Source organism: Athene cunicularia, assembly GCF_003259725.1.
Source record: "Athene cunicularia isolate RWA chromosome 2 unlocalized genomic scaffold, athCun1 chr2_part1, whole genome shotgun sequence".
NCBI lineage: Eukaryota > Metazoa > Chordata > Aves > Strigiformes > Strigidae > Athene > Athene cunicularia.
Window position 1 is genome coordinate 78338286 of NW_020799095.1, and position 26484 is coordinate 78364769.

Sequence of the window (26484 nt, forward strand, 5' to 3'; positions counted from 1 at the left end):
TAATTGACACAGAAATTCCCTCACAAACTTTTTAATGGTGTTTGGTGTTCTACATTTTAGCTATTAAAAGAAAACATTTAAGGAGGAGGTATTTTCAGCTTGAGACCTTTGCACTGGAATGCTCCTTTTTCCATGAACCTCATTCTTGACCAGTCTTACAGAGTTAGTAAAGATTTCTTCTATTGATAAATAGTATTGACACAAAGGAAACACCAATTAGAGCATTCCAATTTTCACTGATTTCATAGCGTGTGGTTTTTTTTCTTTTTTTTTCTAGATAATAAAATTGCTCTGTTCAGCCATCAGTCAGCTAGAATTTTTGGCTTTCAATAAGTACGCTAAAACAAAAATTTCTTTTCAGAATTCATGGAAAATTAGAGGTTTTGATTGATTTTATTGATAAGTTCCCTTATATAAAATAATTAGTTGGTGGAGCATAAAAGCTTTGCTCTTTTCAGCAGCTGAAAATGTGACATACGTAAATTAAAGGTGTTTGACTCTTTGTGGCTTACAAGTTTGATTATAATTGCTAATAAATGCACTCTTTAACCGAGCTGTTTTGATTTGAATGTGGCTGTGATATTTTTTCAGTGAGTTTTGACACATTTTTTAAAACCAAAGTGATTGTCATTTTGTGCTATTTTGGTTTTTGTGGGGATTAATTTTTGATAGCTATTTAAGTGATAGCAATTTAAGTGATATTTGAAATTTCTTTAAGTAAATAAAACTGTATTCTAAAATTATAAAATATATATTTAACCAATTCTTGACTATCTGCTAGGTAACTAACAAGACAAAACTCATGCTTAATCTTTCAGAATTTTGACATCCTTCAAAGAGTTTTTGAAGAGAGAAGGAAACTTAAGGATTTCTGGTGGAAAGGAAGTGGATCATCTTCTTTATCTTGTAGAAGTCATAGAAGAAATTGCAATGCTTGATTTCTCAGCTTCTTCAAACCAGTCTCTAATTGAAAATGTCTTGAATAAAACAATTATATGGATGAATAATGTTGCTGAGGAGAAGGAATTTGCCACCAATTTCTCATTTGCAGTTTCTGAACTCCATAATGAGCTAAGAAAAAAATTTCTGACTCTTCAGAGATTCAGAACAAAAGAAAAGAGAGATGTTTTCTGGCATATAGTGAAAATTGTGTTGTATGAAATTAATTCTAGGCTCTCTCGTTTGAGTCAAGTGGAAAAGGATGAGGTATTGGAGACATTATCTAGAATTATATTTTCCATCACAGAAAATAAAATGCATAATAGAAGTATGCTATTACTTCAAAATATCCTGACTGATAGGGCAGAGTTAAGTATCGCTGCTTTGAACAGTCTAAAACACTTAAGTGAAAACTTCCTAAGGAATCTCTATGAGGTCAGATCATTGACTGATGATCATGTCAATGTGTCTTTCAGCACAATTCATGGAGCGAGTAATGCCTCCTCTTTATTACTCTCCAATGCAACTTTTATATATAAAGTACAAGAATTAGGAGAAATTATGCATGATTTCTTCAAAAATATAAAAAAATTAAACAGTTATAGTGAGGCCTCGCTTGTTCCAATACTTTTCTCTCTGTATCAGAATGATGATCTAGTCTTAAATATTGAGAACAATAGCACTCTGTTCACATTTCTTTATGAGATTTCAAAAGATATTTTGTCTTTTCAAGTATGGAATGGTTTCCAAGATAGGGATGGAGTTTTTGATTTTCTGTCTGAAACTTTTGATCTTCTCTGGAACTTCACCAGCAAGTCTCTCTGTGAAAAGTTACTAATAATTTACAACTACACAGAATTTCAGGCCCAATCTCTTGCACAGAAAGGAAAAAAAGAGATGCAAGTTGTCTATAGCACTCTGAGCAGCCTTAAAACTTTGTTTATAGATGAAGAGATCCAAACAGCTGCTGCTTGTTATTTGGAACAGTTTCTTGATATATCTCCAGAGTGCCTGGTAAATAATGGGTGCACTGATTTTTATCTATCAAATACTACTTCTGTAGATCATTCAGCAGAAGTTTACGATTTACTTCTGATTCCATTAGACAGTGTTCTGTCTAATATAACAAACTTGGGAGATCAGCTAAGTGTGTCTTCTGCTTTGCACTGCACTTTTACATGGCTTCAAACCTGGACAGAGATTTTTGAGGAAGTATCCAAAGTCTTAAACTTAAATTCAACCTACTTTGTCTATGTAAGAAATGATTTGACAGATCTCTCTGAAAGTCTTTTAAATTCAACTCATGATGAACTGTGCAATAATACAGCTACAGTTTTTATTGAAACTACAACAGCAGCATTGAATTTAATAAAAATCATATTTGAAGGAGGTGGTGATTTAAATGACTGGAAAGATTTTGAAGCTTTTCTTGCTAATCTTCAACTTGTATTTGATTCAGCTGACATCACAAATTTGCTTAAAAGTAACAGTTTAGAAAGTGTTTTAGAAATGCTGGGAGTCATGATAACTGAATTGCAGAAATCTATACTGAAGGTTGTTAATGGAGAGTTTTTGAATTCTTGGCTTGATACTTTTATCTCAGGAGGTTCTGAGAGAGAAGATAGGGGTGCTGGTGTGTTTTCTGTTGGTAATTCCCTTTCTACTATTCTCAAGCTCTCCCAAAAGGAACTTGAAATTATTCTCACCGAGATAAAAGACACAACTGCTGTCTTTAAAAGTGTACTTCAAGGCAAATATATGGTTTGCATGAGCATTTTCCAGAATATTACCAAACTAATTTTGGACAATACTCTGAAAGACATAAGCCATTTGCAAACAAATTTTTCATCTCACCTTAATTCCTTTCTAAACTTTTATAGTACAGTGGATGAAGCAGAAGATTGTAACAGATGGATACATGGATTAAGTAATCTCAGTGAAAAATACAAGTCACCTTCCCACCTTGAAAGGGCAAAACATATCTTATTTCTACTGAAATCTCTGGGAAACATTGAGACAGATGCTAAGCTAGTGAATGTGATGGATTTCGTTAATTTGATTTTTAATCTGATACTCCCTGAATGTTCCCTAAATGGTTCTGATGTGATTTGTGTAAATGTTTATTTCAATTTTATGGCAAAAACTTTAAAATTTATTCTTCCTGAATTTTATGTAGAAGATGATATTAGTGTTCTTGAATTTATATTTACACTTTTAAATAACTCTGGAGGGCAAATACGAATGGTTGTCAATGATTTAGTGGGGCACTTATGGTATACATCAAATAGAACCCATTTTAGTCAGTCAATCCATGGATTTAACAGGACTTTGAGGATGTTCCTTAATTCATTTTACCATGTTCCACTTTCATCAGTAGAACTTTTAGCAGAAATTCAAACGCTTCTAAAAAATAAAACTTCTCAAATCCAAGAAAACAGCTCCTCTCACTTAGATATTGAGATTCAACCTTTCTTGCATGAGAAAAATACCAGTTTGTTAGAGTTCTTTCAATATGTTATTAGTGAACTTGACTCAGACTTGCAGGGTGAACACAAAACATTTCTCCAGAAACTGATAAAAACAGCAACTCTGAATATTGAACTGGTAAGGAGAGCACTTAAAATTTTCAAGTCTTCTAGTTTTACTGGTTTTCCATTAAGAGATGATAAAGAATTTCTAAAGCATGTGGTAGCCTTGATGCAAAATACGAGAAACATGGATGTTGAGTTCTTGATAAGTCAATTCAAACAAGTCCAGAGGAGCCTAGATAATTTCTTTAAAAATATCAAAGCTTTGTATATTGAGAACTCTGAGTTTGGAATGTTAACAGACTGGTGGGATGCATTTGAGAACAGTTCATGTAATTGGAACCTGACTGGTTTATGGAAAATAACACAAGTCTTTGAACACAATGAACTCTACAATGTAGAAGAGATGTTCCATCTCCTCCTTGATGTTATCAGCCTTACAGAAAGATTAGCTCACGGAAACATCACGGAAGCACTAAGTGAAGTATATGCTTTCATACTGACTCAGGAAGCAAAAATGCCAATGTTTACTGAAGAGGAGTTCTCTAATCAAGTAGAAAGTCTTCTAACAATACTGGAGACACTGATGGATATGTCTGATGAACCTGCAGAAGCCTCAATTTGTTTTTCTACAGCATTCTGCTGGACTCTTACAACAGCAACACCTCAGAGCGATCCCACTTTTAAACCGTGTGAATTTGTGTATAAAAATTCTACTCTTAGTTACAATGCAGTCATTGAGATAATTAAGGAGCTGAAACTCATCACTCTGGAGGACAGTTCCTCATGCACTATGGAAGAATTTCAGATGGATGTTGCTCGCAATCTGACTTGCTTTTTTAATCAGATCAAAGAATGGAGCTCTATTCTTTTGAAGTTTTCTGAGCTCCATCATGTAAATGGATCAGTTCTTAAAGAGCTGATAGATTTTTGGAATGAGCTGTCCCTCTATACTGTGCCACTGCAGGTGAACAATACATACTCAATTAATTGTTCCTCCACACCAAAGAGACAAGTGGCTTTACAAATCATAGAAACACTGAGCAGTATGCCAGAGGCAGAAATAGAGATGGCCAAAGGTATTCTTGAAGAGCTGGATGATCTTTATGATGGTCTAAGTTGGAACAGACATTCAAGAACATCACTTTTAAGGACTGTTCTCGCTAATGTTAAGAATATGACAAGTGAAATTTCTGGACTCCTGGATACAGAAGCTGTCCTTTCTTTTCTTTCTGTAATTCAGCCTTTAATGACGCTGTCTTCTGTTGGAAACCAGACATACTCAATGCTTATGATATTATCAGCTTTAAATGGAAACAGTAATCTATCTGATAACTTTGAGAACTTCTGGTTTCCTGTAGTTACAAGCATAGAAGATTTGTTGGTTAATTTTAATGTTACACACTTACTTGCAGTGATAGACCAAGAGTTTAAATTACTAAGGTTAGCCACTGGACACTCATCTTCAATGGATCTTGATGTTTTAATACAGCAGTTTAATACATCATCTATAGATGCTATGTTAAGGAATTTTGAAGACATACAAGAGATTGTGACCAGCTTTCTATGCGAGTGTAACAATGAAAATTATTCTAAAATAATGCATGCTCTAATTCTCCTCATGGCTAATGAAAATTCATCAAATGACTTGCTGCTGGTTGTCGAAGACATTATTGACTTTCTGGAGCTATTCCAAAACAAGTCTAAGGAAGATTACACTGCTATATTGTTTGTTGATGGCCATCTTAGCAGAGAAAAATCAAATAATATTCATACAGCTAATTCAGTTTTGATAAACTGTCTCCTTCATATAATTGCTGATCCTACCATTATAGAAGAAGCTCTTCATACAAATAATACTAAATGTGAGATAGTTGACTTACTTGATTCATTTTTTGACACTTCACATTATAGAGAAGTTTCTACTCAGTCCGAAAACAAAACTCTGGAGATCATGCAAAAGATCTTGCAAATATTCCTGTCTACCACAGAACATGACAGGAACAAAATAGCCTTCTTACTAAAGGATTTACATAAGGATATAATGGCAGAAATGAGGTGAGTATTTTCTGTGTACTAATTTTGACAGTGTACTGACAATGACAAAAGGGCTTTTTATTAATAACTCAATCAAAACTTTAATTATTGTTTCATTTCAGATTTGTGCCTTTGAGTAAAACAATATCTTGTATCAGCTGGTTCAGACCAGCCATATTTGGTATCATGTTATATTGTGTGGACCAGGTTGTTGGTGTGTGCAGTCACCTGTACTGATATTTGAGGTGGTTTATTTGGAATTCTTATAGAACCAAATATTTGAAGATACTAGTCTTTCAAAATCCTTGCAGGTCTGAATGCTGAATGCACAGTTATTGGTAGACAACAGTTGTTTTAGCTATAGAGATAAATATTGAGGAATACTTGGGACTAATGTTTTGTGGTAGTTAGGGTTTGTGGGTTTTTTTTTTTTTTTTTGGTTTTTTTTTTGTTTTTTTTGTTTTTTTTTGTTTTTTCTCTATCTAAATGTAGATACACCGTATTTGAAATGTCTTCAACTTAAAATTGCTGATGACTTATGCAAACAAGATGACCCTTTTGGGGCTATGATTATAGAGTTAAATTTTTCAGTTTAACAAATACAGTTTCTGGAGGAATCTTGAACCCAAGATAATTTTTGCTAAGCTTACTCAAATCAAATGTAATTCAGTAGCAGAGGTAAATCTGCTTCAGGAAAATATTTACTGACAATTTATTTAATAAAAGTACTGCTAGACTGGAGTTGCTGTATTAATTAATGCTCACTGAATGGATTGCACAAGATAGTTGCTCCTAACAGCTCTAGGGTGTCTTGCTGGTGGATCTACTGATCCTACCAACATACAGACTTGACAGCAAAGTACTGTATATGCTGTGGGCTCCCAGTATAGATTCTGAGGCTGTTATGATCTTGCTTATTTTGCTAAGGTACTTTCTAGCACTCTTAAGGTCTTAAGAAAGCTGATGACTTGCTACCTTGATGAAAAGCTTGGTGTTCTCTCTTTTTATTTATTTATTTTTTAAAATGTGGAATTATTTTTGGTTTTGAAATAGTTCAGACAAATGTAATAACTGTCAATACTGAAATCCTTATATTGTGCACTGAAGGTTGCAACCATACGTAGTCACATGCTAAAAATTTTCTGTGGTACCCTTGTTATGAAAATCACACTTTCTTATTAATCTTTCTACAGAGCATCTAAAATCTGCAGGATTCTTCAGAAACATTTGCACCCTGCCAGTGTTCTACTATTGCAGAAGTTGCAGTTTACCATTTTGAATGTTCTTAAAATCGTTTCAGGTTAGTTACCACAGTAGTGACTGTGGGTCACCATATGTGCTAATATTATAGTGTTAAGGCTTTACTCTGAACAACCTCTTGTAAAAGGTTAATTTGTAAGACATCAAGCAAGGCAATCATGCTGATGCCTGGAAACTAAACCAACAGAGGCACAGGAAAAATTTTGTTGCAGAACGCATAAAGGGATGATTTCTGTGTGGAGTAATCATGTTGATTCAGAATCTCAGTGGAAGCAGGAGGACTTGCAGCTCCTCTTCTCCCATTTTTAGCCATGTTCTCTTTTCCTTCCTACTGGACTTACCCTGACACACCAGGACCTTTTCCTTTTTTGATCTGACTCACAAACCTAGCAGAAGGCTGTATACACATTGGGGTTTTGTCTTACCTTTTTTACTGAATATTTTTCTGCCAGGCTAGTGAACTGAGACAAATCACAGAGGTGGCTTTTTTTTTTTTGTTGTTGGTTGTTTGGGGTTTTTTTGTGTATGTGTTTTTTTTTTCTTTTGTGGTTTTTTTTTTGTTGGTTGGTTGGGATTTTTTAATGACCCAGATTTGTCACAAGGCAGAGTATAGTGACAGAAATTAAAAATGGGGCAAGTGTATAAGGGAAGTGCCACCTCCCATTTCTAGCTGTGTTGAGCCAGTGGATTGGCTAACTATAGCTGAATAACTTCTCAACAAATTGTTCAATTTCTAATGTGTTAGGCTTATTTTATTCCTTGAATATAGATATCCAAGATGAGCACTTTAAGAAAGTCTCTGTATTGACCTAAGGATGTGTTTTCTTTAGGTAAACCAAAGCCTTTGCTTTTCAAACATCATATTTTAACCTAACTATGCCCAAAATTGTTTGCAACGACTAATTAGGAGGCATTAACCCATTGTTCTAAAGTGAGGGATGAGATTGGTAATGTCTCGTATCAACTTCATTTCCAAACAAAATATAAAATGTGATTACAACCGAGTTCTGACTATCTTCTCCACTGTCTTGTGATTGATGTAGTTCCCAAAGAATAAAATAGTAACAATGTTGATCTCAGAATAAGTGATACTGAAAATGTGTGCCAGGTACTTGGGATCTGTCTTTGACCTCTGAAGAACTGTCTATTTCTTGTGAGAACTGAGATTAAGGAACTAAATTTTTGTCATTCTTGTTTCAATATGCTGGTCATAAGAATGTTTCACTATGTTTCATTGGATGTAGAAAACATTACAAAACCTAATGAGAAAGGATGAAAATTTCTCGAGTTGGTTTGCATTACTGAGTTGCATTGTATTGCTTCTGTGAGAAAGATTAAGGTTTGCTTGTTAGAGGCAGTGGTGATTGTTTATTATTCTTCCTTCTTGACTTATGAACCAAACATAAAGAAAAACACATGGGGGGGAAAATTTGAACTTAATCTTTCCATAAACCAGAATTCAGCTGTCAAGCCAAACTCCTTCCTTTCTATCCCATGTACAAACCCACTACGTCCAGGGGAATGGAACTTTTTTTTTCCAGAGGCATGGGGGCTGCAAGCTAGGGTAGAAACTTCATGGATGATCAGGTGATAAATATTCACTATATGCATTCTTTATCCCTAGATATGCAAAATGTCTATGTAATACTATTTCCCTCCCCTTACAACTAGGGTTTGAAAGTTACTACTCACCGAAGGATTAGTAATATTGTGATGTCTCCACAGGTAAATAGGATCAGGGGAGCCCACCTAAGGAGGAGATAGATGTGGTTAATATACACAGCTTCTCAGAGTTATGCTGCTTTCTTACAAAGAGCAAAAATGAAGTTTTCTTCCCTGGTTCTCTAACGGGTATTGCTGTTCTTATTGAACAGAAAAGTGGAATGGAGAAGAGTGGTGAAAATTGAGTCAAATTAGTCCTTCTTCCCCTCTTCAATGATAAAATAACTAAATCTAGTCAGAAACATTTCTCAGTACCTTAACACATTAGACTTTATTTGCTTTTAAAAAACTTTCCTGTCCCTTATTATTTGGTTAACTTTTCATCTGATTACAGTACTTTTTTTTTTTTTTTTTTTTTTTTTTTTTTTTTTTTTTTTTTTAAATTGATTAAGCCTGGATATCTTCTTTTACAGAAGAACCAGTTGTCACTGGCAACCTTTTCTGTGTTGTTACAAAGTGTAAAGATGGATTAGCAAATTACTTACTCCTCTCTGTGGTTGAAGGAATTGCTCTGCTTCAAGATCATTATCAGGTTTGACTGGTTTCCACACCTACAGGTGTTCTTTTCAACATACATTAAACTTTGAGAACTAATGGAATTTTTTTTTTTTTTTCCTACTCTCTGAATGATGAGTCCCTACAGTGGCTATACAAAGCTGAGGTTTGTATGGGTGTAGCTCTGATGCTTTTGATAGTGATATCCAGAAGAAATTCCTTAAATAAATATTGGTGAGCTTCAAAAGCTGTAAATGGAACTAGGATTACTAGAATTCATATAACTAGAATAACTAGATTGTCAATCAGTACCAAACAGCAGCCTATTTTTAATTCTTTTAAATTTTGTGATGCTACTAATTTAATGAATCGGAGTACATTTATGCTTTTAAATCTTCACAGATCAAGCTAGATACAAATAAACTTCTTGGCCGGAGTCATTCAAACTAAAATGGCAGTTGTGGTTACCAGTTGGGGTCAGTCTGTTTCTCTTTAATGGTGCATGAAATTGCCAGCAGGAAAGAGTAACATTTGGCATGTAGAGAGTCATTCAGAATTGGAAGCAGGCCTTTGCATAGCACACACATGAATGAACATACAGACAAAATGTGAAAGTAATGCTTTTTGGTATAGAATTTGCCTCTTATTTATGAAGTATCTCTGCCAGTTTGTCTACCTGGACATTTTGCTGATATGACCAGCAGTGTTTTAAGGTAAACAGATGTCAGAGGCATCATTCCTGTCTCAAAGTAGACTTTTGCAGAACAAACGCATTTCTGTCATCACCGGCATTCTATGACCTACTTCTGCAAATATTTAAAAAAATCCCTTGCAAAATTAGAACTTTTCAGGAGAAAATATAAAAGTGAATACTACTCAATGCATAATGCAAGAAAAACATTGGATATGGGTATTCAGATATTTTGGTTTGCTGAATGGAAGCTGATGTTTAGAACATTTTATTGGGAAAAAGATAAAAATGGTCTAAAATAATTAAAAGTTCATTTAATTTTGAAATGAAATTTCAAATGAAAATGTTGGCATTTCTGTTAATGGATAAATCTTGATAGGTTAGTTCAAACTATTTTTGGTTGTTTTGAAAACCCAGATCTGTGAAAATTTGTTGGTTCTAGAAAACCCCTCACCCAATTTCAATTACAAATACAGTGAATAAAAGAGTATTATCTTATCCATATTCTCATTTGAAAATAGTCATTGTTTAGGTACCAATACTTGCTACTTAAAGCAATAACAATCTCAGGAATTTGCTAACCATATGATCACTGTGTTTTACAGGATATTGAAAGAATGTGGCTTTCTTTCAACAAGGAGGATTGTGAGAGTATGGCATATATAAACCAAAAACTTTCAAATATTTTGGAGAACTTCCTGAAAGCCTTGGAGAATACCAGCAATGACAGCTGTGAATGTCAACTAATATTGGGGAATATACAGAGACATTTGCAAATGTAAAGCTTTTTACATCTTGGTACCTCAAACAGTTCTTGTTAGAGATGTTATTTTGTGTATATGTCTGTGTTCTAAATTATGTAATTACAGGAGAAATATTGTTTATCAAAGTCTCTTTAAGCTTTGTTAAATTAATTGAAAAATGAGTGGATACATTGCCCTAATTATTTAAGTAATTTAGTAAAATTCTGGATATTTCTGAAAGCCCTTACACTTTTGCTGAGCACTTACAGCAGATCTTGCTGCTCCACAAGGAGAAGGCTTTGAATCACAACGAAGAAAATTTTCAATTTTCAATGACCTCCTTAGGTCAAAATTTTGATGTCTTTATTTTTTATTTAAAGCTGCTATGGCCTTGTCCCCTCAGCAGCTGGATATCTTCTGCAAAACATTAAACATTCAGATCTGTTCAGCAGTTCAAACAGTGAGAAACACAGGATGCTGCTTGTAAACTGACAGGCTTGAACTCTGAATAATTTCAGATTTTTGCTATTCCCCTGAGGAAAAATAGTAGATTTTAAGTGAATGAATAAAACTGCTCCTACAGAGTATTTCAAACTTGCTGTCAGTTAGAAGTGGCCGTTGTTATAATTGTTACTATACTAGTTTGTTGGATTGTTTTCATAACAGGCTTGAATGGTGTCTGTGAATTATAGTAATAATATAGGAGAACTTGAGCTTAGAGGCTGCTCTTACGGACCAGGACTCATGTCCAATTTTTGAATGGTAAATAATATCTGATGTGTGTATACTCTTTATTACTTAAATTACAATTAGATAGACTTTATTCATCCTGAATTGTAATGCTTCTTATCTTTAGCTTTTAAAAATGTGTGTTCAATAAGAAACATGGAAGTAAGACAGACGTTAGACCTGTGCTTTTTCATAAACTAGTGTTTGCTAGAGCACTTAGTCATCATGGGAAGATCACTACCTTTGCAATCTCATTTAGGCATGAAATATGATGATCCCTGCACCGTATAAATATATCATGAGAATGTCTGTAGAGTTGCTTACTGCATGCACACTGTGTGCATATAGAGCATAATGTGATCATTTGGCCTCATTTTGTTTCACTACTCATGTTACTCTTTATACATAGTACAAAGTAACAGTTCTGATAACTTGTGAAACTAAGGTTGTCATTTCAGGGTGGTTGACAATTTGGAGCTACAGTTGTCAGAAAATCAAGTGGCATCTTTTCTCAGCAATTTTAATCTTTTGAATGGTGGGTTCCAGTTTTCTTCACTTTTTTTACAAGTTACTGTTACATAATTTTGTAGGACAATAACTGCTTCATTATTCTTCAAACTTTAAACAGTTACTTCTTTGGAGACTACTGATTTACTGCAATATATTTTCAATGCACATGTGCTCATACATGTGCTTGAGTCAGCATAGGACAGCACAGTTTACCCCGTCAGACCCTGTCCAATAAGGGATTCGTTAGAAAGAAGAGGGAAATTAAATTAGTGGAAGAAGAAGAAAATCTTAAAGAACTAAAGGCTGCTTCACTAATTTCAGATGCTTTCATAATATAGGGATTTGGGATAAACGGTACTCTTATAGGATTTTGAAAACAGAGGCAGAAGCCCTTCAACCTGCCAGGACAGTGATCTATACATTTGAAACAGAAGTTAATTATATGATATGAAGTTTATGTGTCCTTTATCACCCTTCAGAATAAATCTAATAAAAAGATACAGTCTGTGGGCAATTTAATTAAGCAGATTGGTACTGTTGTGGGCAATTTAATTAAGCAGATTGGTACTGTTGGCACTATTCTTCTCTTACAGATATGAAAGTCAAAGAGTGTGTGCAGAATCTTACTCAGTTGAGGCTGGACATTGGTTCCTCTGTCAATATTTCTGAAGAAATTATCAATACCATCTTGGAAGCCAGCATATCTCATTCAAAGGTAAAAGATCAAAAAGAGGTGTTAAATTAATAATTTATAGCCGGAGGTGCCAACCAAAACAAATCAAACCACCTGGTTTGTGTGGGATCTTATATTTTCCCTTGTCACTTCTATGTGGAATATTTTATGAGATTTAGGAATTAATGTGAAGCATTAACAAAATAATTTATAGTAGCACTAGTCTTCTGGTCAAAATGGCACTGCTTCATTACTTTCAGCAGTGTTTAACTCCCTTGTGCTGACATGAAATTTGAGCTTCTTTACCTCGGTGTTGTAGAAAATGTGAGGGTTCTTGGAGAAATGGTTTTGTATCTTCCCGTTTCTGATCCTTGCAGTATGGAGTTGCCTGGTTTGTGTGTGTGTGTTTTTTTTATTATTTTTTTATTTTTTATTATTCCTTCATGTGCTCCTCACTGTTCTTACATTATCTTACTAGTATCTTGCTTTACCTCTGCTTTATTTATCTGTTGTTTCTTGAGTATTGTCTAAAAGGGTGGATTGTGTAAGTTTTCTGAGTGAAGGACTCTGTTATCATTGCAGCTGTTTCCTGTAATTCCCGTGATTAGTAGAAATCATGAAAAATGTCACCTAACTTACAGCTGTTCTCTCCTGTTAATGTTTGTATGACTGAAAAGAGCTGGGGCTACATTCGGTATAAACTAATCAGGTCGATCAAACAGCCACTGGGTGTCGCCGGTGCTCCACCTGCAGAAACTGGTTCAAGTTCTCTTCCTGAGCAGTGTGGCTCTTAAAAAGGCAGTTCAGACCATCGTAACTACTTATAGATGATTTGTTCTTCTGCTTATTTGGCAGTGTGACTGCCTTCATTGTTAGTTTGTTATTTTGATACCAGTAAATAGTGATGACAGAAGTCATCGGAAGTGATTCAGTTAAATGGGATTCAGTATGCCTTTGATCTTTTGGAATAATAATGCTAATTGACTGAATTTTCAAATTACCTTTTTTTTTTCTTTCCCCTAGAGTCCTATGTAGAGTTTAGATATATGTACACATCTCACATTTGCCTGTCTCTACAGAATTTTTTGTTTGCTTAAGTGCTTAATCCTCCCTCAGTCCAAGTGGAGCATTAAAGCCCATGTCTCTTACTCATTATGCAAGATGCACAAGGACTTTTTAAAGCTGTAATTTAGGCATGCGCATTATGTTTATGGTACATAAAGTCACTGTCTGATAACTCTAATGATAGCTGCAGGCCCACTGCAGTCTGTGATTGTATACTACTACTGTGCTTGCCTCTTAAAGGGTAAGAGTAAGCCTGTGAGTTGTTTGTGCTTATTGCAGCTACCATTAATTTCCACCACAATATTTTACTCTGGCCATGCTCATTGACATATGATTGTGTTTTGAAACTGCTCAAAACCTGTAACCCGAAGACCACAAGAATTCATTTACCGAACACAGGAACCTGGGTTAGCTCTGGTACTCACAAAACTGCAAGGAAAGTTCAAGAGGGACTTAATCTAGAGGAAAAAATGCTGAATGGGTTAAAACGAGATTGAAATGGTGATACTCACGTGAGGCACGAGGAAATACCTTTGAAATTGTGTCACAGAGTCAAATTTCCTCCACAACAAGAAGTGTAAATCAGTATTATGCTGCTAGTAGAATTATATTCATATTCATATTCTGTTGCTTGTATGTGCACAAAAAGTGAATATTTAAATATATAGGAAATAATTTGGAATCACAAAGCAAAATTCTGTTCCAGAATAAAAACCTAAAAGTCAAATTATTAAATTGGAAATTAAAATCTTCATAGGAACTAAAGAGTTAAATTGCATGTCTGGACCAACTTTGGTTCCTAATCTGATTTTCTTGGGGATCCTCTCCCTCACTATGTACTGGCTACAGATGCATTCAGTGGAGGCAATGCAGGCAGATTCTGTTCTATGGAGTACAATGGAGCCCTGAGTACTGTACTTTGGCTCCTATGGGCTCCAAACTTGTAGTTTTTGTGGACTTGCTGCCATTTGCTTTCTTTCAGGCATTTCAGGAGAAAAGGTAGCTAACAACTCTGAGATATCTGGGCTGCAAGCATTTGTCTTTTGTTTTGACATCTTTGTAAGAAGAAAGAAACTATCATTATCCAAGGAGTTTTTATTGTCATCTTGCCCAAGGTCTACCTAGGCATTTGTCCCTTCATCCATTATTAAATAAAAACACTTCAAGGGTGTATTGAAATGAGAAATGTGAGCTGGCTCAGAGTGAACATTGTGACATATAGGCATCCCTAAGTGTTAAATTTGTGTGTCCTTTGAAAGAAGAAGCATCCATATTGTTTGATTTTAATGATTCATACATCTAGATTTTGATTTTTAGGTGTTTCTGCAGGAAAGGTGTATATCTGCTAGAACGGATATGTTCAGCATTGTAAATATGCCTGTTTGTGGTATAAAAGTTGAATGAATTATTGACCTGTTCACAAATGTAAATAAATCTTTATAATATATTTCACCTCTTTATATGTACATAGAATATAAAGTAAGAATTTACCAATCTGATATAGAGCTGTATAGTTCATTATTTCAAGGTCTGATGACCGCAAATTGCCATGTTACTGTGACACAAATTCTCACCTTATTGACTATAAAAGAAGGTGATGTATTTCAGGGAGAAAATATTTTAATACACATACATTATGATAGGTTTTTTACAGTGCCTTTGTGGTAGCTTTAACTGGAAGATGTGATGAAGAAGTACTTAGCCTGCTGCTAAACTTACCTGAAAACAGTAAAACTTCCCTGGTAGTGGAAGAATTATGTTCTTTACCAGCACTGGACTTATATACCATGTTTGTGCTGATTACACAGAATTTGAACTTACGTCATATCATTTACAAGGTAAGATGGGAAAAAAGCATTCAATGTTTTTTATTTTGAAGGCGGTCTAAAGCACGCAAGCAGATAAATTAATAATACTATTATTTCTTTGGATGTTCTTTCTGTGGAAGCAAGCACTGGATGTATGGCATTTTTTGTCTTCATCGAGCTTCACAAAGCAAGCACAACAGTTGAAGAATGGAGTTGGTAGATACTACTATATTCCATTTCTTGCTTCCTCAGGAAAATTCTCACTGAAGAGTGAGTTAATTATGAAAGCTTTAGAGAAAACACAGGAGTTTGCAGTTCATATGATTAGTCACCTCTTAATTTGTGACTGTGGAAGACTCATCTGGCATCACTGGAACTAAAACAAACATAGGAGATAACAAAAAAATATAGAATTATTTTCTAGGAAAAATTCATAGCACTTTGGAATTAATTTTATTTACTGTAGAAATCATGCTGGCAATTCAGGTGGCTCCTTCAGAGAGGAGCTTTTCCAGCTCTCAGGATGAGTCTCTCTCTGTAAGGCCACACCTCCTATATTTTATATGACCCAAGTCAAATAACTTTGACAAGAATAATACAGTGCCAAAACCATAATGAAGGGGATGCAGATGTAGCAGTGCAGCAAAACTGTATCATCTGTACAACTGTAGGTAATCTGGGATCTAGTGTGGGTGTTCAGTGACATATTTTTATTTGTAAGAACAAAATTATTGGATGGGATTTCTGATAATTACCAGACATTCATTTTAGTTCCTTTAGGGTAATTGCTTGGCAGAACACATAATGTTAAGTACAAATAATTGAAAAATAGTAATGAGGATATTTTGTTCTAAAGCCGTAGATACTGGGTTATAATCCGGATGCTGCATGCACAGTTAAACAGATTGAGCACATACTTGTAAAAACAAGACAATTTCCCAGATTAAGTTAAAATACCAGAGGGAAAATAAAAGATTTCTGTTTTCTGAACTATCTGCCAACCTGGGGCAGGGGGCAACAACAACAACAACAAAAGAAGAAAAAAAGTTCATATTCTGATGAGTTTTTCTACTAAATCCTAATGAATCCCTAGCAAAATTTTTAAAAAATTGTCAGCTCATCCTAAATTATTATGGAAATTTTACTAATTTTTTGACTGAATAAGATTTTATTTTTTACAGTTTCTTCTAGTGTGTGGTGTTTGTGTGGTTTTTTTTGTTTTTTTTTTTAATGCATAAAAGCAGGTGAAGGCTGAGAAGAAAACTAAGCATACGTTATCATAGTAAGAAGTCAAAGTTGAATAAAATAATCAGAGGAAGCAGCATATAATGAGATTATATTGCTTTTATTATCATTCATAGGCAGGTCACAATCAGTCAGTTTGTATTACCATGTCGTCTAAATAACCTATAAAAGCAAAGGAAGTAGAGAGGGAACTCATAGTACCAAAACTTGCATGGTGGAAACAGCAACAAACCAACTGAACTTTAGCCAAGGAGGCAATGAAATGCGCACAATTATTTTAGACAGTGCAATGCAAAAGGAGGAGCAGTGTGACAGGAAAGTTTGTTGTCTAATATGATTCCTAAATCAACTAAAGTGTTTGTTAGATTTAATTTAACTTATGAAGTATTTAAAAAAATATTACAACTCTTGCATTGAGCATCTTGAACCAAACCTCATTTACATGGAATTTCAAGGGGGTAGGATGTTGCAGATCCCATTAACAGCTTGGGTAGGAGAGCTTCACTTTGGTAGGTATAAACATGTTCCCCAGATTTTAATTCCTGATTTGTCATAGGCCAGTTCTAATATTACAAGAGAATTTTTCTTTAACTGAATTTGAGAGTAACTGAAGTCTTATGCTTAACAAAACTCTTTTTAGTATGGTTTGCAGGAACATTGTATATTCAGTTTTAGAACAAGACTGAATAATTTTGAGTATTTCATTGAAAAGTTTGTTTCTAATTGGAATTTATTGTGATTTTTTTTGTTGTTGTTCTTTTCCAAGATTCAGATACCAACTGAGATAGGCAATGTACTAAACATGCTACTGGATGTGGTTTCTAGTATCAGCTCTCTTCTCAATAAAGCCCACCATGTAATGGAAAACCTTCCAGTGTTCCTCCAAGGAATTCAAAATATTGGTATGCTTGACATTTCTGCATTGCAGCAGGTATGTGTATGTTTTCAGTATACAAAATTAATACCCATTGAGGTGCTTTGTTAGGGACATGTGCTTAGTAAGGAGGAACAGTAATAGAAATTGTGTCCTAGAAAGTTGGCAACTTAAACAGAAGAGAAGAGAATCCGTAGTACCTAGGAAGATTCATTTGGCCTCTTTCAAGCACTCTGCTGATTTTGAGACTATTGATGTGTTGTTTCTCTCATCTTTTTTTTTTGTTTGTTTGTGGGCTTTTTGGTTTTTTTTTGTTTTGTTAATTTAGGAGATCATAGCCTAAGTTAATACTGTGCTAAGCTACTGATTAATAATAGCATGATCTGTGATTTGGAGGTAGCCATGGTGCTTCTGCTGATGCTGTAACTTTTTTGATGAGCAGACTAGTACTTTGTTCACAAGAAATAGGTTTGCTTTATTAAAGGATAAGATTTCAAGATAGCATGTGCAGTTCTTCTATCTGTCATGGGTTTCTGTTTGTGTTGCTTGAGGTTTTTGTGTGATAGTTCTGTTTGACATTTTTAAAAAAGTGGCATGAGGTGTGAGTGAGAATATTTCTTTTGTCCTTGCCTTTAAGGGCAGTTGCTGTGTGTGCATCTATACAGCTAGCACAGTGGTGGATCTTGTATTAAATAAATGAGAAAAAAGATTTCTGTTTCTAAGCAGGGTCCACTTCTATAAAAGTCCTGCTGAACCCTATGGCATTACCTTCTGGATTTGCTATTCTGTGTGGAAATTTTAGGATCGAATCTGGTTCTAAAAATTGCAAACCTCTAAATGATCCCTCAGTGGTAAACAGTGCAAACTGGTTTGTGACTACAGTACAGTGTAAACACTGCCTTTAAATACTGTTTTCCCTAGTGATATGAATCTTTCTCAAGATCTTCTAATCTGTGTGGCAGAGACATGGTGTAAAATGCTGTTCTGTGTATACTAGTTTAATTCTGAGCCACTCTTTGAGTAGCTCTTTGGTTGCCTCAGTGAAAGGTAGCTTTCATCAGACGGCTTACATCTTTACTGCTTTCCTTAAACTAGTTCTGTTTGTCTCGGACCTTTCCTCGAACAAATGAAATATTCTTTTTGGAACGAAATCTCGAAGTTGCTTATTTGATAGGAGTACATCTCAAAAGGTCCTGATCAAAAAAAAAGGTTGCGAAGGAACAAATCGAACAGCAGAGGGCCATCTGGTTACAGTTTCAATCTTTGCTGCATGACAACCCATATTATCCTGTAATATAGCGTAGATTTCACCTTGGAATCTTTGTTCCTTTTACATCTTACCTTTTTTGTTCACTTTTTCTGACACAATCTTTATTTTTTTTAGTTTTTGTTAATTTTTTTCTTGAGAAACTGCTGTTTGTTTTTGTCACCTAATTTGTGGAGGATGAAAAAATTCAGTGTCTATTTCTTTTGTTAATATATGTTTGACGTTTTGAAGGTCTCTTCTGTCTCTGTAACTTTTTCTCATTTTGTAGACTAGTAAAAGTTGTTTAACTATTCTTTTCTTTTCAGGTTTAAGTGGATTTTTTCCTACTTTCCAATAACACCTTTAATTATTGATCATTTTGTTTGCTTCTTTTCTATACTGGCCAGACTTGTGCTACTGAATAAATGTACTATCAAAGTGCACATGTTCTTTATACACTTTCCTCATCAAATATTTTATTCTATTTTTGAAAGAGTCCATCCTTCTGGATTTTTGTCATGATAACCAACAGCAAAGTAGTTGAGTGACTTAGGAAGATTACCAAATAGAGGACGTAAGGTCTTTTAAAGTAAAAATATGTGAACCTTCAGCATAGAGTAGAACAGATTGTTTTCATTATCTTATAACTGAAAATTTCATTTTAAAAAGTTTATTTTAAAAGCAATTACTTCTATAATGGAGGTAATAAATAACTGTCAATTACGCACATGGATTTTTGTCTGAAAAGTAAATACCTTTAAAATATTTGTAAAACATGAAGTTGAATTTGTATACTACAGATTGTGTAATAAAAGATGACGTAAACAACTCAGTATCTGCCAGTCAGCAGTAACTGGAATATAGAACCACGTGTTCTGCTGTTAACAACATTGAGTGAATGGATAACTTCCTGAGGAAAACCTGCTGATTTTGATCATGATCTTTTCCTATTTGTTTGTTGTTTGAAATTATTTACTTATATTTCCATAGATAATTTTTGGTGTGTATCACTCATGAATAGATAAACGAGGGGGCTTATTGAGTTCCTGAGTGCTGTCAGTTGTGAAAGGTGGCTTCATTCTGTAATTCCTCCACTAATTTGAATAAGTTCTCTGTTAAAACTATCATTACTGAAAAGCTTAATTTCTTAATAAATGTATAAACTTATGGCTTAAGATTAGTCATGGTTAATATGTTTACTCTTGTATCAAAAGTATTCTGCAACTTTTAGAATTTCTCTGACTTGTCCACATGTTTGTGGAAGGCGAGTCAGTCCTCTGTTTTGATAGATTAAGTAGATTTATTTTAGTATTTGTTTTGTTTGTTTTAGTTTTTTTCTTTCATAACAGTCTCTCAGTTGTCTCAGACATCCTAGTGACACTTTTGCATGCTGTGTTAAAGCTAATTTTGAATATTGAGGACAAGAAACGTGTACAGTCTTTGAGGGGAATTATGGCTGATGTCTGTTGTAGTTCTGCTCATTCACATCTATAACTAAGAAAATAACTGTCTTAATCTTGCATTCACCTTTTTCATAAGATGCATACATTTTGTCTCTTACTTGATCAAGGGTTGGTGATCTACCCAGGTAAGTTCAATTTTACAACAGCATCTCATGATTTCAGTTGATAAATAATGTTTTGCACTGGTTATATTTGATTTAAATTAGGTTACTGGTTTCTTGACATATTAGATTCTGATCTTCTTCTTTTGTCCTGCATTGCCTTCTGGTATTAAATTATAGGCAAATTTCAGCAATTTTCTTATTTCAGAGCTAAAAAACTTATCACAGTGGACCTGAGATAAGTATTCACAGGAATAATACTTGTTACTTCTCTGTCATCCAGTGTTTTCTTCCCTTTTAACAGGGTCCCTGCAATATCTTCTTAATGCCATTATTTACCTGCCAGATAGTTATTGGATTAATTCTTATGAATATTTTCTAGGACAAGAACATTAATGGGAGTTCACCTATCTCAGAAAAGACATATGCTATCTCTAAAGTGACAGCATGTATCTTTTTTAGGAAAAAGTACTTGCCTTCCCACATAAATATATTGTATTGATCTGGAATGATAATTTGAGAATGCATTAGATTCTACTTCTCACATACTTTTGTCTTTAACTGATCTCTACTTTAAAATTAATTGTATACCTTCCCTATTAAATATTACATCCAGATATTCATTATTTCTGGGATCATTATGTCACTCATTCTTGAGTATAGATGAATTTTCTACTTTTCATTCAAATACTGCCATATAAATTTGATAGGCTTCTGAAAAATATTTTAACCAAACCAGCAATTTTGTAATTTTCCCCCCGATTCAGTCAATTTCAGTACAATAAATACTTTGTTTTGTTTATGGCTCTGCCCAGAAATAGGAATATCTGTTTGTCTGCATTAGTTTCCTTTAGCCCTTTGGCTTCATAAATTTTTTAATTATTTTTAACCTTCCTGTAGTTTTTCAGGGAAATTGTATTACTTTTTTTCTCTTAGTGTAATGATTCCGAACTTGTTTTTGTTTTATGTGCAATCTGTAACCTGGTTGGACTTTTAGTTTTCTTTTGTTAAGCAGATGTTATTTTTACTCCACATTAATTTGTTTTTATTCATGATATTTTTTTTAAACACACAGCTTTCCAATTAGGTCCAAAGCCCCTAAACTATGAGGATTTTGCCCCCATTTGAGAATCTAGTTCCAGATAGCTTTTTAATCTTCAGTACCAGCCTTCTTCCATGAATTTGTTGGAGCAACTGGCTTGAGTGCTTACTTCTTTTGTAGGAGGCTGCTTGCTTGGATTCATCAGCCTTGATTACAGATCCTAGTTCATTTAGTTTAAACTAGAACAACTGGATCAAATAACTTTTTGTGAACATCTAGCCTATATAGTTCTCCCACTTTATCAAAGCCAAATTTTAGGAAACATATCTTACTGAGTCAGTGGATATTTAGTTGAAAGACAGTAAGTAGATTCAGTCTGTTGGTGGCAGCTTACTGCATAAATATTCATTATTTGAATTTCAAGTTATTTTGATTGGAACTGGAGTTAATTAGCAAGTTTTTGCTCTTTGACTGAAATAAGCCTCATTTATCCTTCTAGTGCAAATAGTCACTAATAAGGATTCAAAACCAGTTTTATTCAGCATTGTGCATAAATAAAGTTTATTCCCCAATAAAGTCCATGCCAGTAGATTCATTCAAGAGCTGTAGAAGATGGTATCATGAGTTCTGGATATTATTTACTATGCTCTATGATGAAACTGTATGCAAAAAGTCAGATTTTGGGAGCAGCCAACACTGTGTTTTAAATAATACTTTCTAATATTCCTCCAGGATTACTAAAGAAGCACCTGGCACTTCAGTAAATGCATTGATCAGGATAAACTGTTACTAACAGCACAATCTCTAAATGGTCTGTGATATATTCTTCTTGTAAAGGGCTGTACTACTTTGAAAATTGACTCTTCTGTTTAAAAAAAAAATAAATTCCAGTGATAAAATGCTAATTTATTTTAGTGTCCACTGTTGTTTGGTTGACATATCACATTTTTTTTTTTTCTATTTGCCAGTTGTACAACCTTCAAATGATACCTGATAGTCATGTTTTTCTTGACACACATCTGCAAGTACCGAGTATCAGGCAAGCCAATGAGTCCTTCAGTTATCCTCTAGCAGCACATTGCCTTGAAGTTGTATCCACTCTTAGAACTGTGCACCTGTACAGCCTTCCATGAGATACCATTTACACCTTATTTGAAAAATTAAGCTGCACAGAGGAAGCTGGTTTTATTTTTTTGGAATGTGATAAATGATGGTGCTTAAGTCATAAAAACAGTCAGATTGCTCTCCTTATTAGAAGTATGCTAGTCATGAGCAAATGGCAATAATAAATGCTGGTATGACTCAAGATGTGCAAAAACCAGCAGCACATCTAACAAGTTAAAAGACGTGCTCTTGAATGTAGTTTTCCTTCTTAGCAACCCTTTTCACTGTGAACATTCATATGCAAAATGGTTTTGATTGTTTCTGCTGTCTTTGTGACACAGAAGTAATCTACCAGAAGAGCAGACTTTGTGAAAACTGACATTGTAAGCATGGAATCTGTAGTCCAGTTGTCTTGATGTTTTCATTCCTTTTCTGCCTAACTGATACACAGTATTTTTCAAAGTTTAATGTAGTACCTTATACAACTATCTTTCATCGACTATTCTGGCAATTAAAACTGTATTACTTTTCTTTTTTTCCCCCATCATAAAGGTGATCAGAACACAAAAGAGCACAGCAGGCCCTCATTCTTGTAGGCAGTTTCAAGAGAATAATTTTGTCAATCTCCTTGGATGCCAATATCGAGAGAACACCAGGGCTACTCCCTGAAGCTACTAAAAGCAACTCTGATTCATCTGTATGTCTGATTGTTTATTCTAGTTCTTGCAAGGTGGGCAGTTCAGAAGTTCAGCTGTTGGATCCCTAGAGTCTGCAATCAAGGCAGTGTGTAAAGAAGAATCTTCATTTTTCAGCAATGCAAACCTGTTCCTCGATATGCCTAGGATCATGGGACTCTTGGAGGGAAATATGGCAAAATATGGCATTCCTGAAGACTCAAGTAAGTCAATCACAAGTTGCATGTATGCATTCAGAGTTTAGAGACATTTTTCCCTCTTAAATGGTAATGTTTATGTACCAGCTGACATCTCAGTTGACACTGTAATCCTGAGCACAAGGGTTGATCAATAAAAGTTTTATGGCTATGAGATAATTGTGGATGAGACACAAGTGATTCTGGTTGTTTTCTATCTTTGAAAATAAAAAATAAGAACATTCCTGTCTTAGAGACATATTTATTAGAATTTTTAAAGCACTTGATATTAAAAATATATCTTTGAAATACAAGATTCAGAATTTATTGCTGCATACCTTTCTTCTGTGAACACAAAGCTGTGGTATTATTGTGCTGTAAAATATGTAAGCCCTCTGGATAAGTTTTTTAATAGTTGATATTCCTATTCTCTTTATCAAGTTCCCAGAAAATCTCTTAGCTCTTACATAATTTCACTTCTGCTCCCTTTCCTCAATATACATTTGACTTACCCTGATTAATTTTAATATTGTTAATAACCTTGTTAATGCCTTGGTGGCCCCATACAAAGAAGAATACAGTGATAGAGTGTCACTAGGGAAGAATCTGTGACTGTGAATCATGGCTCTATCATTGATCAGTTTCTGCAGCCAGAAACACTCTGACTTGGCTGGTACCCTTGGGAGGGAGCCAGAGCTCTGCCCTAGCCTTCTTCACTTGTGTGGGATAGCAGAAAGCAAGCAGCTCTGTGTTTCTTTGCTGTTTGAAGAATGGAGTTAACAGGATGTCTGATTAGAAAGACTGTTTGGGACTTAATCTCTTTCAAAGTTGTTTAGGCCACAAGCCCTATCTGTCTCGATTTTTTTTTTTTTTTTTTTTTTTTTTTTTTTTTTTTTTAATATTGTTACAACTCTGAAATGTTGTAAGACATTTTACCTTAGGATCTTGAAATATCTTTAAAGCATTAGTTAGTTTCTCATTCCTATGACTGAATTAATACTATTTCCTGTAATTTACAAATTGTTAAATGAGTCAATGGAAAATGAAAATAAAAAATAATTATGTGGCCACAGAAACTTGATTTGTACTCCTCCACAGTGATTAACTTTGTATGTATTTCGTGTACCAGACACTTGCCAATGACTTTCTGAAAATCAAAGCAAACTCAGATTAGCAAGCCTTCTGTGTCTTTAGCATATTGATGTTTCTGACAGGCCAGCTTGGAGCCTCTTAATTCTTTGCTATCATTTAACAATGATTGTGTTTAGTAATGATTGTTTCCTTGAAGAAAGTAAAAATCTGAGCAAAGAACTGGATTGTCATAATGATACATTTCTGACATTCATTTCTTTAACTTTCGTCAGGAGTATAAATATTTTTGGCTTAGTTTTCCATTATGTACAATAATTTGCCTTCCTTGAGGTGTTAATGACATTATTTCCTCACAGCACTGGAAATGGGATATTTCTAAAATACTCATAATAAATAACAAAATACTCCAAAACACAAAAGCTGGGCATAAAAATCCAAATGTCTCTCACAGCAAACTGATTGTCTTTACTTGAGTGGAAATGTAGTGGGATATCTTGGAAGCTATTCCTTAGATCCTAGTTCTGAAGGACATACTATTGTATTAATAGCCCCATCTGATGTAAGAACATGTTTTTTCGTTAAGGAATGGAAAAGTGAATTGATTCAATTTTCAAAGCAAGAATTTAAGTGTCATTCCAAATTATTTTCCTGTATTTTTGCTATATTCTTAGAAATTATACGGATAAAGAAGTCTGTATTTGTGAAGGAATTTGTGTATTCATATTTCTTTAAGTAGGAATAGAAAGCTACAGAACAACCGGGAGTGTGGAGTGAGTCTCTTTTTTAAGGTGATGAAATGCTGGGGTTTCAACCCCAAGCCCCAAATTAAGGTTGACATGTGGGTGATTCCCACAGCCCTTCACAAAGGGGGGTGAGTTTGCCTTTAGGCTTCCCTCCAGGGTGCGGCCGGCCTGGCAGGGAGAGCCATTGGGTAAATGAGCCCCAGGTGTCTGCAGTAAGTAACCAAAGGTCAGGTGTCCCACTGGGGGATAAAAGCTGGGACCCCTTGCAGGCAGGGGCAGTGTCTGTCTGTGAGGTGGATGCCCTGTGCAGAGTTCCCTGTTGGGGAAGGACCTCCTGCCTCCCTGGAACTGGGCTCCAGTCAGATCTGGCCTTTGTAAATGTGGGCTGTGTAGAGATTCAGTATGTGGCTTCCTTGGTATTATGTGTTTGGCTTGTTGACTTGGTTGTCTCCCATCCCTTCTATGGGAGACTACATGTCACCATTTATTCCACCCGTTGTTGGTTGTGCAGTGTTGTTGTTGGGGTCAGTGGGATTGTTGTTGATTATGTATAATCTGACTTGTTTGTACCCCCAGTGCTCACCCATGTACTGACCCTTTTGTATCAAATACAGTTTGGTTATTGGTTCATCTTTATGCTGGCTTGTGTCCTTTATGCTAGGCCTAATAATTGGCAAAACAGGTGACTCTTCACTCAGCATTCATTTAGCAGAGGTTTTGCATGTGTCCTTCCACTCTAAAATGCAGTAATGTATCTTTTAGGATACATGGGGTTCACAGACTGCTTTTCACAAGCATGAAGAAGAAAGGGGTTTGAAGATAAGACAGTAGTAAATAAGACAGTTGGGGTCTATTCTTGAAGATAACAGGAACTAGGTCAGGACAAATTAAACCAGCTAAGACACAACAAAGCTGCACAACGCCTCCTAAACAGACTTTTGTGAACATGCGTGAGCAATGAGGTCAACCAGCAGACACAGTGAGGAAGACTGCCACAACCACCAGGGACCCCTCGAGACCACCACCCAGCAAGAAAACACATGTGTAATTAGGATGCAGATATTATAATTAGTTCCAGGAAATCTAATGCATATGTAACTAATTTCTTGGAAAAGTTATCAATATGTATAATCTCACTGTATATTAGCTGCCACTTATAGATATGGGGGCATGTTCACCTTTGCGAAGCTATTCACATGTTCACCCAGTGCTGCAATAAAGAATGCCTGCTTTCTAAAACTCCAAAATGAGTCTTAGAGAGTTCCTTTTCTGGCTTTTACAGTAACATTTGGATTAAAATATTTTTTTTCTTGTCCAATATTTAGAGTTCTGCATCCTCAAGACTATTGTAGACTGTGGTTAACCAGTTTCTATTCAAGGACCTGTAGTGATTGCTTAGTGGCAGATGGTATTTGGCATGGTGCTATGGCAGATCTTACATTAAGGCTCAAGATTTTCTTTTAATTAATAATAATAATCCAACCTCACCTGTTTTGTCTGTCA

The 26484-nt window shown here is 34.9% G+C and overlaps 1 protein-coding gene across 3 annotated transcripts in view; it reads left to right on the forward strand.

The window, feature by feature from the left end:
* Positions 1-26484, forward strand: part of ABCA13 (ATP binding cassette subfamily A member 13) — a 202381-nt gene that overhangs the window by 38415 nt on the left and 137482 nt on the right. For all 3 annotated transcript variants that reach the window (XM_026843092.1, XM_026843090.1, XM_026843091.1), the window contains exons 17-25: positions 819-5525; positions 6698-6804; positions 8900-9018; positions 10278-10450; positions 11603-11679; positions 12248-12369; positions 15036-15230; positions 17212-17376; positions 22996-23173. In XM_026843092.1, coding sequence (XP_026698893.1) covers positions 819-5525; positions 6698-6804; positions 8900-9018; positions 10278-10450; positions 11603-11679; positions 12248-12369; positions 15036-15230; positions 17212-17376; positions 22996-23173 — 5843 coding nt within the window. The remainder of the gene's footprint in view (positions 1-818; positions 5526-6697; positions 6805-8899; positions 9019-10277; positions 10451-11602; positions 11680-12247; positions 12370-15035; positions 15231-17211; positions 17377-22995; positions 23174-26484) is intronic.